The 13,172-nt window shown below is 36.8% G+C and overlaps 1 protein-coding gene across 5 annotated transcripts in view; it reads left to right on the forward strand.

The window, feature by feature from the left end:
* The first annotated feature begins 8,436 nt into the window (after positions 1-8,436).
* The window catches only part of LOC148650461 (glutamate receptor 1-like), an 84,563-nt gene continuing 79,827 nt past the window's right edge, over positions 8,437-13,172 (forward strand). For 3 of the 5 annotated variants that reach the window (XR_015926136.1, XM_088604279.1, XM_088604281.1), the window contains exons 1-2: positions 8,439-8,912; positions 9,153-9,287. Coding sequence is in view for 4 of the 5 variants with exons in the window: in XM_088604279.1 (XP_088460405.1) it covers positions 8,831-8,912; positions 9,153-9,287 (217 nt within the window). In the remaining variant the exon portion in view is untranslated. Of the gene's footprint in view, positions 8,913-9,152; positions 9,288-13,172 lie in introns of all 5 variants that reach the window. The other 2 variants (XM_088604282.1, XM_088604280.1) reach the window with 2 other exon arrangements.

A 13,172-nucleotide genomic window follows, 5' to 3' on the forward strand; every position in this document is an offset into this window, starting at 1 on the left:
ATTCCCTGAAAGGCTTTAATTCCTCCTATAAAGATGATGAATCACATTTTATTGGTGTACTCAGAATTGGCTTCTACAACAAATAACCTTTTCATGGCCTTAGATTATTTGGAGATTTAGAATTCCTATTGCTGCCTGTTAAGAAGGTTTCTGCAGGACAATCTCAGAAATCAGTGGTTGTGATAAGAAATAATAACTTTTTATACCTTCTCATCTGTAAGCACTGATGTTCACAAAATTTGATTTTCAAAAAGGTTTTTGCTCTTTAATGTTTTATACTCCATAAAAGCACAAATAATAGATCAGCAAAGGTCTATCTCATCTTTCTTACACTGATGGTTTATTTTGTAGTCAGATCTTATCCGGAGACATTAATATCTTACCTTGATATGTACATTTTTCTGTGTCACAGGTCAGAGTTACAGTAGCTATGCCACACCGATAAGCCCTGATAAGGGCAAAGCAACTGTCCGTGGCTACTAACTGTGACTTTGTATGTGCAAATCCAAAGACTAAGAAGCTGTAAGACAGTTATGTCTCCTGTAGCATTGTGACTGGATAAAGAACTAAGCACATTTCATACTCCTAATATATTGATAGACCTAAAATCCTATTTCCACACCCAACCTCTATTACTGTACCTAGAGTGATGGCACTTCTGTTGCGATGGTGATTCATTTCACAGTACAACTATGTGAAAGGTCATGATTCAAGTTGGGAAATGGGTTGCTTGATACCTGTGTGTATCAGTTCCCACTATAAGCTGGTAGAGTGCCAGTAGAGGACCCAGACACATAAACCCCCATTACCAAGGTTAAAAAATGGACCAGTGCTGAGGTCGATTTCTGGAGTTATCAACCTTCCCAGCCCAGAGTTGGCCCACAGCCTGATGTCCTTCAATTTTCCATGGTGATTGAAACTGTATCCTTGCCGGCTGATGCTGTACTTACACTTTGATGGAGCGGTTTTGTGCATTTGTACACTTTTGATTTATGGTTTCAATCTCTTTCAAGTCCCTTGCATCTTGATTTTTTTTACACTGTTGTAGCTGCTTTAATGCAGCGTGTATTTTATCTCTGGCTTCAGTCGCTCCCTGACAAAGTCTCTGGACTGCTATGCAAAATTTACCTTGGTAATAAATATCTTCTCTGTTGTACATTTCATGATATTACCAGTGTTACAAGAAGAGGGGCTTGCCGTTTTAACGGTTTAGATTGGGCGCTCGGTCAAAAAAAAAGCATAAACAAAGAACGAAAATTGAAATTAAACTGATGCATCCTCCACATTTCCAAAACGTGAAAGCCAAGTGTAGGGTGTGTCATATTCTTCACGCCTTGTAACACTTAGCGGAATAAAAATGATAGCATGACAAATATATGTGAAATGGACTTTTGAATTAAAGCCTTAAAAATGAGGAAAAATATCATGGAAAGCTCTCTATTTGTGGAGATTGTTACACTCAAAAAAGATGCTTCCAATCCACTATTCATGATAACATAAATGGCTTCAATTAAATGGAAATTAATACATTTGTTGATTTTAAAGTGAGATTTCTGTGGTTTGTTAGGAATGCCTGTTCTTAAGTATAATCAAGATGAAATTGCTGTCTCCACCATTTATTCTCAACTGAAAAGCTTGCTGGTCTGGCACTAGTTTAGTATAGAGTCCATCAATCAGTATTACTATAGATGTGCTTTGAACACCTATGATTCCCTAGTGGAGGCAGTGAATTGAAAATGCAATTATGCAGTGAGCACGCAAGTGAGGCCAAACAGTGCAAAAGTGCTTCCAAAGATTAGACACCTGATCTCTAGGAGGAATTGGTAAAAATATAGTTTGTGTTCTCCAGTCAAAAAATCTCATGACTAAAATATGAGTTTTTAAGAAGTAAATGTGCATGTTAGGATGAAATTCTACTGCTTCTTAAGGCTGAATAAGGTGACTTTGTGTAAAGTATTCATAAACTAATATTTAAAGGGTAAGGGGTAGAGTTAGGAGAGTTAAGAGTTTAAAATGTGAAATTTGGAATGTACAGAAAAGCAATGATTTTGAAAATTTATGAGTTATATTTGATCATTTCTAACTAATATATGTAACATTAAAAATAGTAATATTGCGTGACTGAATAATCTGTGACTTCCCTGCTTCTCCAGATATTATATTGCTTTTAAACTGGTGCATTATTTGATGATAATGAATTGGTAAGGTAGTGGGATATTCTTTCTCTCAGAATCATTACTGTGTTGAACCACAAAGGAAATAGAGGAAAAATAATTACTTTCGACTAGGGCACAATGAAAATGAAACAGTTATAAGTGCAGATGGGAACCAAATCCAGCAACAGACTTGCGTATTGTCAGCATACTGTACACCAAAGGCTTTGCTGAAATTGAAAAGCAAATCAACAACAGAAAAATAGTTTGTGTTTTTGTAATAAAATATTTTGTAATAATGCTGAATCTGATAAACAGAGACAAATCCAAGAATGAAACACATTACCTATATTACAGAAATGTAAAATGTTTGTATTTTTCTGATATTCCATCCCTCTTTTAACTGCTTCTTTCAATTCAGGGCCACAAGGGAGCCACAGCCTAACAACTGCAACAAAACCAAACGAGGAAACACCTTGAACAAGATGTCAATCCAGCACAGGACACACTCATAGTCCCATATTTCCCAGAAGACCAGAATTTCCCAGAATTAACCTCCCAGTAGGTCTTTTCACTGTGGGAGAAAAAACGCACAAACACAGGAAGAACATGCAAGCTCCATATAGACAGCATCCCAGATCCAGAATTAAACCCAGGGCCCCAGTGTTGCAAGGTGAACCACTGCACCACCATGCCACCCTTCTGATACTCCATTTTAGTTTATTGTTCTTTCTTAATGACTTTAAAGAAATTCAGCATGAATAGGCTTTTACTTTATGGTATTTTCCTGAATAGGCCAAGACACCCTGCAGGATCTGTGGTTGCTGTGCTTGGCTATTCAAGAGTCACACTGCCAGATCTATCCAGCCCCATTACCTGCAGTCACCATGAAGACTCAGAGCAGCCACTGGGAACTCACCAAGCAGCCTGGAACTGAGCCAGCATTCCTCGGCATTCACCCAGTACAGCAGGCACAGGCTGCATGCATCACCCGAGTGCTCCTATACGATACCACTAAATCTAATGTTACATTGACAAATTTAAAAATGAACATTTCTGGTTTATGTATATAAAATGTTTTAAAAGTGTGTTAACATTTTATTATATAATACCTCACATATTGGTATAAAACATACTTAAGTGGTATTATTCTTCAAAACATCATATGTGCTGCGAAACACTTCAGCTTTGGGAAGAAGATTTATTTTCAACTGACATTCAGCCATGTTTGTAAACTGTAACAATTCACGATTTACATTTTCAAACTCCAGAGGTCTTACTGCTAGTTTAGCTTTTGTTCCTTCCACTGCATATTCTCCATTTCTTTCTGTTGGCAATGTTTTTCCTGTACAGTCAATCTGCTGCACTCGTTTAAAGCTCTCAAAGCTAGTAGATGCATTTGTGACAAAGGCAGACTTGAAATCACCTTTTCTCTTCTGGAAACCTGATTGTATTTCTTTTGTAAGACTCACACTTGCTCATATCATTCCTAAAACCCAGACTCTGTTTTCTGTAATGTCTTCAGTGTGTTTAAGGAGAATTCATGCAGATACCTGTATAATGCATTTCAGCATCAGGGTAAAACAAAATATATCGAATACCAATGTGTGCTGTATGTACTTTTAGGCAGTGGAGAATTATCTGCACTCTGTTGCGTTTAGCCAAAAGGTGGAAAATACAGTATCTCTGGTCCAGAAATAACTGCTTACTTTGATTATACAGCACATCATTAAATGACAACCCTGTCCTTGGCCTTTAAAAACTGTGGTGTGAATAATAAATTAGTTTCAGTATTTCTGAGAGATGCTGGTCCTGGAATCAACACCTGCCTGGTGTGCCTTCTGGGTGGAGTTTGTATGTTCCTTCTCCACGGGGCCACCGGTTTCCTCCCTTCCTCCAACAAATAGGACAAAAGCAGACTCGATAACACCTTTTTCTATTCTAGAACTCTGCTTCCATGCCTAGCCTTTTGTAAGACTAATACTTGCTTATATTATTCCCTGCAGCAGAGACAGGGCAGAGAAGTCAAGCCTCTATTTCCTATAATGCCATCCAGGTTGATTGGAGTATTGAGTTTGTGAACTATACGGGACATGGACTTCCTTGCACTCTATACTTCCAGGATAGGCACTGTGCTGCTATGATTCTTACCAGGTTAAGCTGCTTCCTGATATTTGATAGAAGGATTGATATTACAGAGTGTAATATCTGGTTTCCACCTGTAGCCTTTTAATACTGTTCTTATACAATGTTAATATTGGCATTAAAAATATTTTTTAATAGATTATTCATGTAAATGTGTCTTGTACAGCTTGTGTTTGCTGTGTTCTGAATCTGCTCCAATGCCATGTGGACATTTAATTTTTAGGAACAAGTAATAGGTTTATTCCATGCTGAAAAAAAAGAAGAAAGAAAACGCAACGTTTCGGCCTTGGAGCCTTCTTCAGGTGTGAGGTGTTTTTCAGCCTACGCATGCTGACGCAGCTACCCACCTGAATATTTAACTTTTAGGTCTTGGTTACTTTTTAGGCTTTTTGTCATAATTCTGTCAAAGCTAAATTCCATGTAAGGTTTAATCGTCAGAAAAAAAGATTTAATAAAACTTTTTTTTTTTGCTCAAAACAATGAATAAAAAAAACATATTATAGTTCAAGCCTGAAAAATCAATCGTCAAGTGTCTGATAAATGAGCTTATCCTTAATCCTTAGTGAATCTAAGTATTATAGTTAAGGATTTAGAACGTTATTCTAACAAATAACTGCAACAATAAATGAATAATAGCCTGGATTGTAATCATCCATGTGTAGAAGTCAAATGTGTTACATAACCTAATACTGTAATTACAATAATAATCAAATAAAAAATGTATGAAATTCCTGTGGTATACAAAGATATAGGTCCAGATTGGATACAGTAGGTACAGGTACAGATAAATTCAGAGACTACTTTGTGTTTTCAACTTAGTTTTTTAGTTTATTTAATTATTATTATCACTAAAATTATATTAATATTTTATTTTTAAACTAAACAATTTTATCTGAGGCTCTGTTGTTAATACTCAAAACTTGCTTGCTTAAACTGAACACTTTTATGGGACAAGAAGTTAAATGTCAGCAGAAACTACAAAGAAATGTCCAAAACTAAAATACATTGAGTGCATAGGTATTCACCCTCCTGAATTAATATTTGGTGGATATACCTCTGGCAGCAACTACAGCTGTGAGTGTTTCTGGATCTACCAGCTTTGCTCATCCAAATGGTACAAATTGTCCCCCTTCTACTTTGCAAGCCTGCTCAAACTCTGTGAAACTGTTCTGGCGATCATTGCTGGACGGCGATTCTTAAGTTTGCTGCAGATGTTCTGTTGGATTCAAGTCAGACTGAATCACGAGGACATTCACTTTCTTCTTGTTAAGCCACTCCACTGTAGCCCAGGTTTGTGTTTTGGGTCTGTGTTCTGCTGAAAATTGAATTTTCAATCAATAAATCATCTTATTTGATACAGTTCCCTTTGCAACACTTTGCCACACGATGCTTCACAGACTTCTATAGCAGTTAACGATATAATAACAATTGACCGTTGGGTGTGGAGGCGAGGCAAAACTAAAACTATCAAAAAAGACCTCTGGGCCTCGCAGGCCCAACAGTTTCCCTCATACCATGTCATGGTACAATAATTATGATAGATTGTGATTCAGTTTTGTCTCTTTATATCTTTAACAGACATAATCGGGGTTTTCTCCAATATTTGCCTTTACTTTCCTCTATAGTTTTCCCCCTCAATCTTGACAAGCTTCCCAGTCCTAGCAGAGGAGAATCAGCCCCATAATGCAATGCTGCCACCACCATGCCACCATGCTTGACAGTAGGGGTGGTGTTGACTGGTTGACTCAGAGAGTTGGGATCATGCTACAGTAGATGTAACACTTTGCAGTTAGATTAAAAAGTTCCAATGTTGCCTTTAGCTACATGTTTGCAGTGTCACTTTAACGTCACATTCCGATATTTTACACAGTTGTTCTCAGCAAAGAAGAAAACGGCAGGTACACTTTCACACATGGTAGTCAGGTACAGCTTTGCATTGAAAATACCATTTTTACCTAATCATTTCTTGAGGGCTGCTGTTCTTTCATGTGAGTGTTACTTCAGACTTCATCTTAAAAGGCTAAGGTCTACAGTAGTTCAGATTCACTCAAAAGCTATATTTTGTGTCTGAGGGCTATTCTTCTCCTTACTAGACCAATTAGTGACTGTATTACTAACACTTCATTGTCAGATACCAGAACATTACCTTTCCATCCAAAACAGACCTAGAGCTGTGGGGTTTCTCTGTCTCTTTCTTTTTAGTCAGTTCAGGCAGAGAACATTTGTCCTATAGTAATGTGACAATGGAAATTTCCTTTCTATCATTAATAAAAAACAGAACAAAACCCATAAAAGCAGATAGGAGGTATTTGCATGACAGTAGAATTACAAGGACACTTTCCTGTGATATTAAGAATGGAAACACCAGCTTTGTAAGACATATTGTGCATCAGTGTTTTTCAGTTTTGCTTTACAAGCAAAATCACAAGAGTAAAATGGAAATATCAATGTTGCAATACCCCGTGTTTTACAGAATTGAATTCTTCTTCTTAAATAATTTAGGTCAAAATGGTAGGTAATACCAAATACATCCATACTGCAGAGACATTATATGCAACTGCCTCCTATACTCATTGAAACTCACATTTTTAATCAATGTAATTACTTCATAATGCAAGCTTCTCTGTCCTCTTGACATGAATACGCAGTGACAGTGCAGACTGGGATAGACTGGGAATATTTAAAGGTGCTATTATTACAGTATACTGTATGTGTGTTCATCTTTTCTTATTGTAAAATACATGTATTTACCATGCATTACTTGGATATAGAGTATTTAGTACATTTTCTATGCGTACTAATTCAAATGACACATCTTGACATCTCCCTTTAAATTTTAGGTTCATGTGTGGAGTTTACTGGTGGTGGGGATTTAATCCATCAACTCTCAGGATTCTCCCTTTACTCAAAGCCTCACAGCAAAGAACCAGATGAACAGGCCCAGTCAGCCAAAAGTCCAGTCATGTGGCAAGACCAAAGGGGTTATGTCACCATAAAAAAATAGCATATACCATTTTTCCCACAATTGTCATTTATTCATGGCAGTTTTTGTATGTATCTTAACCCCTTGTCTTACGCAGATTTCTGAGGATAAGTCATGTTTTGAAAACTTTGTTTCTTAACTAGGGTCTTGCTTTGCAGCTGTGAGAGAGAGAACTGGATAAAGGGAGTCTACAACAGTTTATTCAGTTTATGGTTATCTATCCATCCATTTTCTAATCACTTTATCCAATACAGGGTCACAGGGGAATTCAAGCAAAATCTAAAAAGCAGCATTCACAGACTCAAGTTTAATTGTTAAAAGGCTATTGTATGGCATAAATATTTAATGGCAAAAACCCAGGGTGTAAAACATGTGAGTGGTAGATTTATTGAATAATTGATTTGAAGCCTAATGTGACCTTAAAGAACAGCAATATTGTGCCTTTTCTGGTGAACATTTCAAACCAATGGCATGGAAAATCACAGTTATAAGACAGAGGCAGGAGAAAGTGTGGGGGCTGTGAATTTACTGGGTCTTTCTAACTTGGACAAGCAATGAACAGATCCTGCTCAATGAATGTCCATTTAATTATTGTTTGCATGCTCTATTGACCTGAGAACAACAGTCGTCCGAAAATGACTAAAAATAACTTGAAATATTACTTGAATATGACAAAAATGACTTGAAATAACACTTATTTAAAGACACTTTAGCTCAAAGCTGAAGCACCTGCTTTGCTGTTTAAGTTTTGAAACGTCGACTTTTTTGTTTAATCTTTGAAACCCCGACTTTCCTTTTTGTCCCCTCACTAGAGATACAATATGATGACGATGACTTGCCATAACCAGCTGTGACAGCAGTACACTACAGTGGCTGATTCCATCATCACCATCATTATCAGGAGTAACTCCAAAGCCAACCTTTGTCGAGCAAGATATTAACTCAACTTCCTCCTTCACGGCCATGTGGTTACCTCAATCAAAATTCACTCCAGTCTAATTTAAACTTTGCCTTTCCGGTGTTCTCTTGACCAATACGGACATTTGCTTGAGTGACAGCTCTTTGATGCAATTCCCGAGGGAAAAAAAAAAAGACGACTACAGTCATTCATATTGCAAATGGTTTGGTCTGCAGGGGTTAAAACACTGTGTTCTCGTCCTCGAACAGCTTGTTAGCATATACTGTGCTGTGGCATTTCTTACAGGATTATTTTAACAGAGATGTCACAGAAAGTTACAGACGGCAAAAGATTGTTTATGAAGGAAAAACAATTGTGAAGGGATCCCCCACCTGTAAATAATAGACACCCACGATCATCTCTCCCTCTGGGAATCGCAGTTAGGGCTCCCAGCCACGGCTCTTAGTAGCCAAGGATATTAGCATTAACTGCTCACCGAGAGTGAAGAGGGTTTCACTGAGAGCTCAGCTAATCCTGCTGTCATTTGCTGTTTAGGCAGCATTGTAAGTACACCGAGACCCGAAGAGCGAAAAAAAAGAGATCTATCTATGGTTGGAATTCAGCTTTTTCTTCGCCAATGCAAAAGGAAATATGCAGCGCAGTTTTACTCTCTTCTACACCAGCTTTCTGGGGGTGTGTTTAGGTTCAAGTTTTCCAAGTAATATCAATATAGGTGAGTAAAGAAATGGTGATGTCGGATTTTAACATCTTTGTTTTTTCTTTATTGGAAGTGGTATTGATGCCTATGCCGTTTTTACTTTTTGACAAATTAGGCAGGCTTAGGGGAAGACAGTAAATGTTTATATTTGTTACGAGTAATGAAAAACGGGCTATTCCAAATTAGTTCGAAGTTATCGATATCGAGTTTTTTTTCTCTCTTGTAACATTTTGTATTTTCCTTTTTGTTATTCAGGGGGATTGTTTCCCACAAATTCACACGAATATGAAGTGTTTCGATTTGCACTATCGCATCATCAAGACATCCCCAAACTGGTACCCCAGGTGGATATGGTGCATATTGGGAATAGCTTTGCAATGACATACGCTTGTAAGTATAACTGCTTGACGAGATGCGTCAAGTTGGTAAATGCTACAATTCGTTGTCTGAGCTGTTTTGTTAGTTTTAATCGGAGTGGCCAACAGGTCTTGAATTGTTTTTAAATGACGATTTATTATAACACCCAGCCCACCAAGAATTGCGATTGATCTCTCCTTTTGGTTTTTGGTGGGGGATGCAGTGCTTTGGTCTGTGAATCTACAGTACCTGCGTGTGATGGTAGTGTTTGAAAAACTGCATTTCTGAAATTATAAACCTTACAGACGTGGGTGTTCAAACAACCGCAAGCCTAAGTGTTCTCAAAGGCTCGTGTATTTATTTCCAGTGCGAAGTAGATATTTTAATAGCGATTGTTAGTAAATTGAGCTAAAATGTATCCTTTGTTACAGTCAAGCAGTATATGACTCTATACCTACAGTACTGTATGTTTGAAAGACCTCGGTAGCTGGCTCGAATAAAAATGCGTTCTTTTTTTCTTTGGGCAAATTGATCAGCAAGGAATCGTAATTGTCTGTAGATTGGCATGCAATTTGCTTCCGCTTCTGACGGCTATTTTATTACAGTTCTAGCACTTAGCTATGATTCCCTTTGTACTAGAACAATCATTTCGACGCTGAAGCGCATTGCTGATCTGAAATATAGTATTGCAGTCTTAATACTGTATTGCAGTCTGCCCACGATATCTTGCCTTCGGTTATTTCTGTGGCAGAAGTGGCATCCTAAAATTCACCTTTTTATGTTTGGCGCACTACATTCAGCCTTATTTTTTTATTGTTACTTGCTGTATGTTCCTTTGTGTGACACGTTGTTAAAAAAGCGAATGTGATGCCCCAGTGGCAGCGAAAGTGGGCAACGTGTATTGTTCACGGTAAGGAAGACCGATCAATGCATTCATACTGTTAGAAGCTTTCGGGTCTTAACATACAGTAGCCATCGGTTTCGAATAGGTTCTCATCAATCATATGCTAAAATGCGTTTGGCTTCTGCCACAAAGTGGAAACAACGGAAAAAAGCGGTTTTCATACATTATATAATGTTGGTATAATTTCGTTGCCGTACTACACTCTTGCACGAACAAGAGGAGATGAATTTGTATGCAGGCTGCACTTGAAACGTGATCAAGCGGGGATTTTAAGTCTCCCTTTTCTTGTCTTCAGTTACAATGAAGTGACTAATATTACCTACAGTACTTTATGTATCCAAAGAAAGTACAAGTATCTTGGCTCTTGTATGTATGTTATGTAATAAGAAATGGCTACGTCTACACTAAATGCAACACGTACTGTATGGTTAATTGATTGAAAGATTTAAAACTGATTAAATCTTCTAGGCAGACAGTTGTAACCCCTGTAATGGACTTCCCAGCTAATATTATTGCTACTGTATTCCACTTGGCTGTCTTTCCTTAAAGAGAAGATGGAATTGTTCAATATACTCACTGTAACGGCATCATTTTTAAATATAATTGTTGAAGCACTTAAGCACAGTGCATACTGTATGGTATTTGTCTTATTTGTCAATGCATTGTACTAGTCAGCAACCACGGTCTTTACATACTTTCCTCAAGGCTTAGTGTGGTAATGTTTTCCAAAGTAAAGCCTCTGTCTCCATTACGTGCACTCTTAATACAGGTCAGCAAAGAGATAAACTGAAACAGAGTACCTGTTGTAGCATAGACTTACTGTGCTGCTTCATTAACTTTAATGCGTGCAGTTAATACTAAATATTCTACTGTGTAGTGTAGTGTCTATGCAACATCACTGAAGAAATGTGCTCGTGAAAAGAGATAATGCTTACAATGTCCGTCTGATTTGTTAGCTTCTAGAATCAGAGGCTTTGCAATGTGGTGCAGGCTGATTCTGTGTGTGATTCAACACTAGGTTGTTGTTAGATTCTAATACCTGGATACACACACTGAGAATCCTTAGAAACTGCAAGTACCAATGTCGTGAAATTCAAAAGTGACTGCAGTCAATGATAGATGCATAATGAAAAGTGACGTGTTTGTGTTATGCAGCTACACTGCATTCCGTACAAACTTGTGTTTCAGCCGTAGAATGAAGCCTTTCAAGCCAATGTAAGAAAACTGATAAATCTTATCACCTAATTTCACTGAATTGTCACTGCATTAATATTTTAAATCTTTATTGCACTTACAGTTAGTACCCAATTGAACAGAATCAGATTTTGAATACTATGTGAACAACACAGTAGAGGGTAATACTGAGACATGATTTCAAGATTTTCATTCAGGAATTTAAGTAGACATCAAGAATATTAGGATTTTTAATTCCCTATTTGATTTCAGAACTAAATTAAGATGAGTTCTGCTTTTTTAGCTTAATCCAAAGACGCATTAAAATAAAATATGTGCAAAGTACTACAGTATCAAGGCATATGAGGAAAACTGCTTCCAATAATTGTACAGTAAGTGAACTAATCATTAAGTCTAATCCTGCAATCCTCAGAATCTGCCATGATGTGTCAGAACAATATGAGGGAGTTCACCTCCCACTTACCTGCTCTGTAGTTACAAATTACTCAGATTTCTAGTCCAATAATCTAGATAAAATGATAATTAAATTAAAATGCAAATTTGTGTAAACTCACCAGTGATTCTACACAGTGCATCTTTCCATTTGAGTCTAACAGACTTTCTTAAGAAGAATAATCTGGTGTTATATCCGACTCTGTCAGAGTTGATTGAATTAACATTGCAGGATTTGTTGTGTATGAATGTATTGTCAAAATACAGTATGCCGTGGTTTATACTGAAAGATGTGCAGCAATACTTAAACACGTCTTTCTGGGAAGACGTTTATGAACCATGCTGTAGTGATTTATAACCATACAAACAGTAGTTTTTGCATTTCAAAGCCATTCAAGTATTTTTTCTATTGTTTTTTTAACTTAGTTAAAGTTGTTCATTTCATGCTGTGAATTTATTACTGATGGATGTGATTATTATTTACCCAGTACAGTCCTGAACAGCCTACGCTGTGTGTTTCAATTTCTTGGCTTCTTGTTCATGTTTACAAATTATAGGATGATTAAAACCATCACAAAATGTCACTGTCAAAATTCATTGGATAGGTTTGTAAGTGATAGTCACCAATATGCCCCTTAATAATTTTGGTAGTAAGTTGCATGTGCTTAAATAGTTGAAAGAACTACAGTAGTTTTAATTACTGAAATAATCATTTATTTTGATTAAAAGGTCTCTGGCAACCATTCTACATATTCATTTCTAAATATTTGTTTTTGCCTGAATTTGTGTACTTTGTTCATGTGAAAGCAGCTCTATTTGTGGGTGTTATACCATTAGATGGCAATATTGGTTGCTGAAATAAAATTGCAGACAGTAGACTGGAAATCTGTTGCTTTTCACTGGCTGTATGAGAAGAAATTGTCACCACATACTGTACACCTAAGATGGGATGCCTATGAAGGTTTATATCATTATGATTTGTTCATGTACTGTATATGTGTTTGTTTATAGTAAGTTGCACTCAAGTGCCAATTACTGAGCCTGCTTTTGAGAAATACAAGAACTTAAGGGAACTAAAATAACATCTGCAGAAAAATAATAACATGTAAATGTACTGTAGTATTGAATAAAATATTAATTCCGAATCTGTGTTTTGCACAAGAGATTTGTGGACTGTTCTAATATATTTAATGAAGAATTTAATTTTAAACCTTTCACCTCGTGTGAAATACACTGAACGGATTACTCCATGATTATTATAAGTTTGGATGTTGAAACGGTTCAGTGCTCTTGCATTTGTTATGCTGCATTGTACACTCATGACTTAATAAAAAAGCAATATCTTGCCTGTTATTTAGCTGGTTGTCTTAAAAATTAGCTTAAATAAT

The sequence above is a fragment of the Lepisosteus platostomus genome, chromosome 13 (genome assembly GCF_059453375.1).
Source record: "Lepisosteus platostomus isolate fLepPlt1 chromosome 13, fLepPlt1.hap1, whole genome shotgun sequence".
Classification (NCBI taxonomy): Eukaryota; Metazoa; Chordata; class Actinopteri; order Semionotiformes; family Lepisosteidae; genus Lepisosteus; species Lepisosteus platostomus.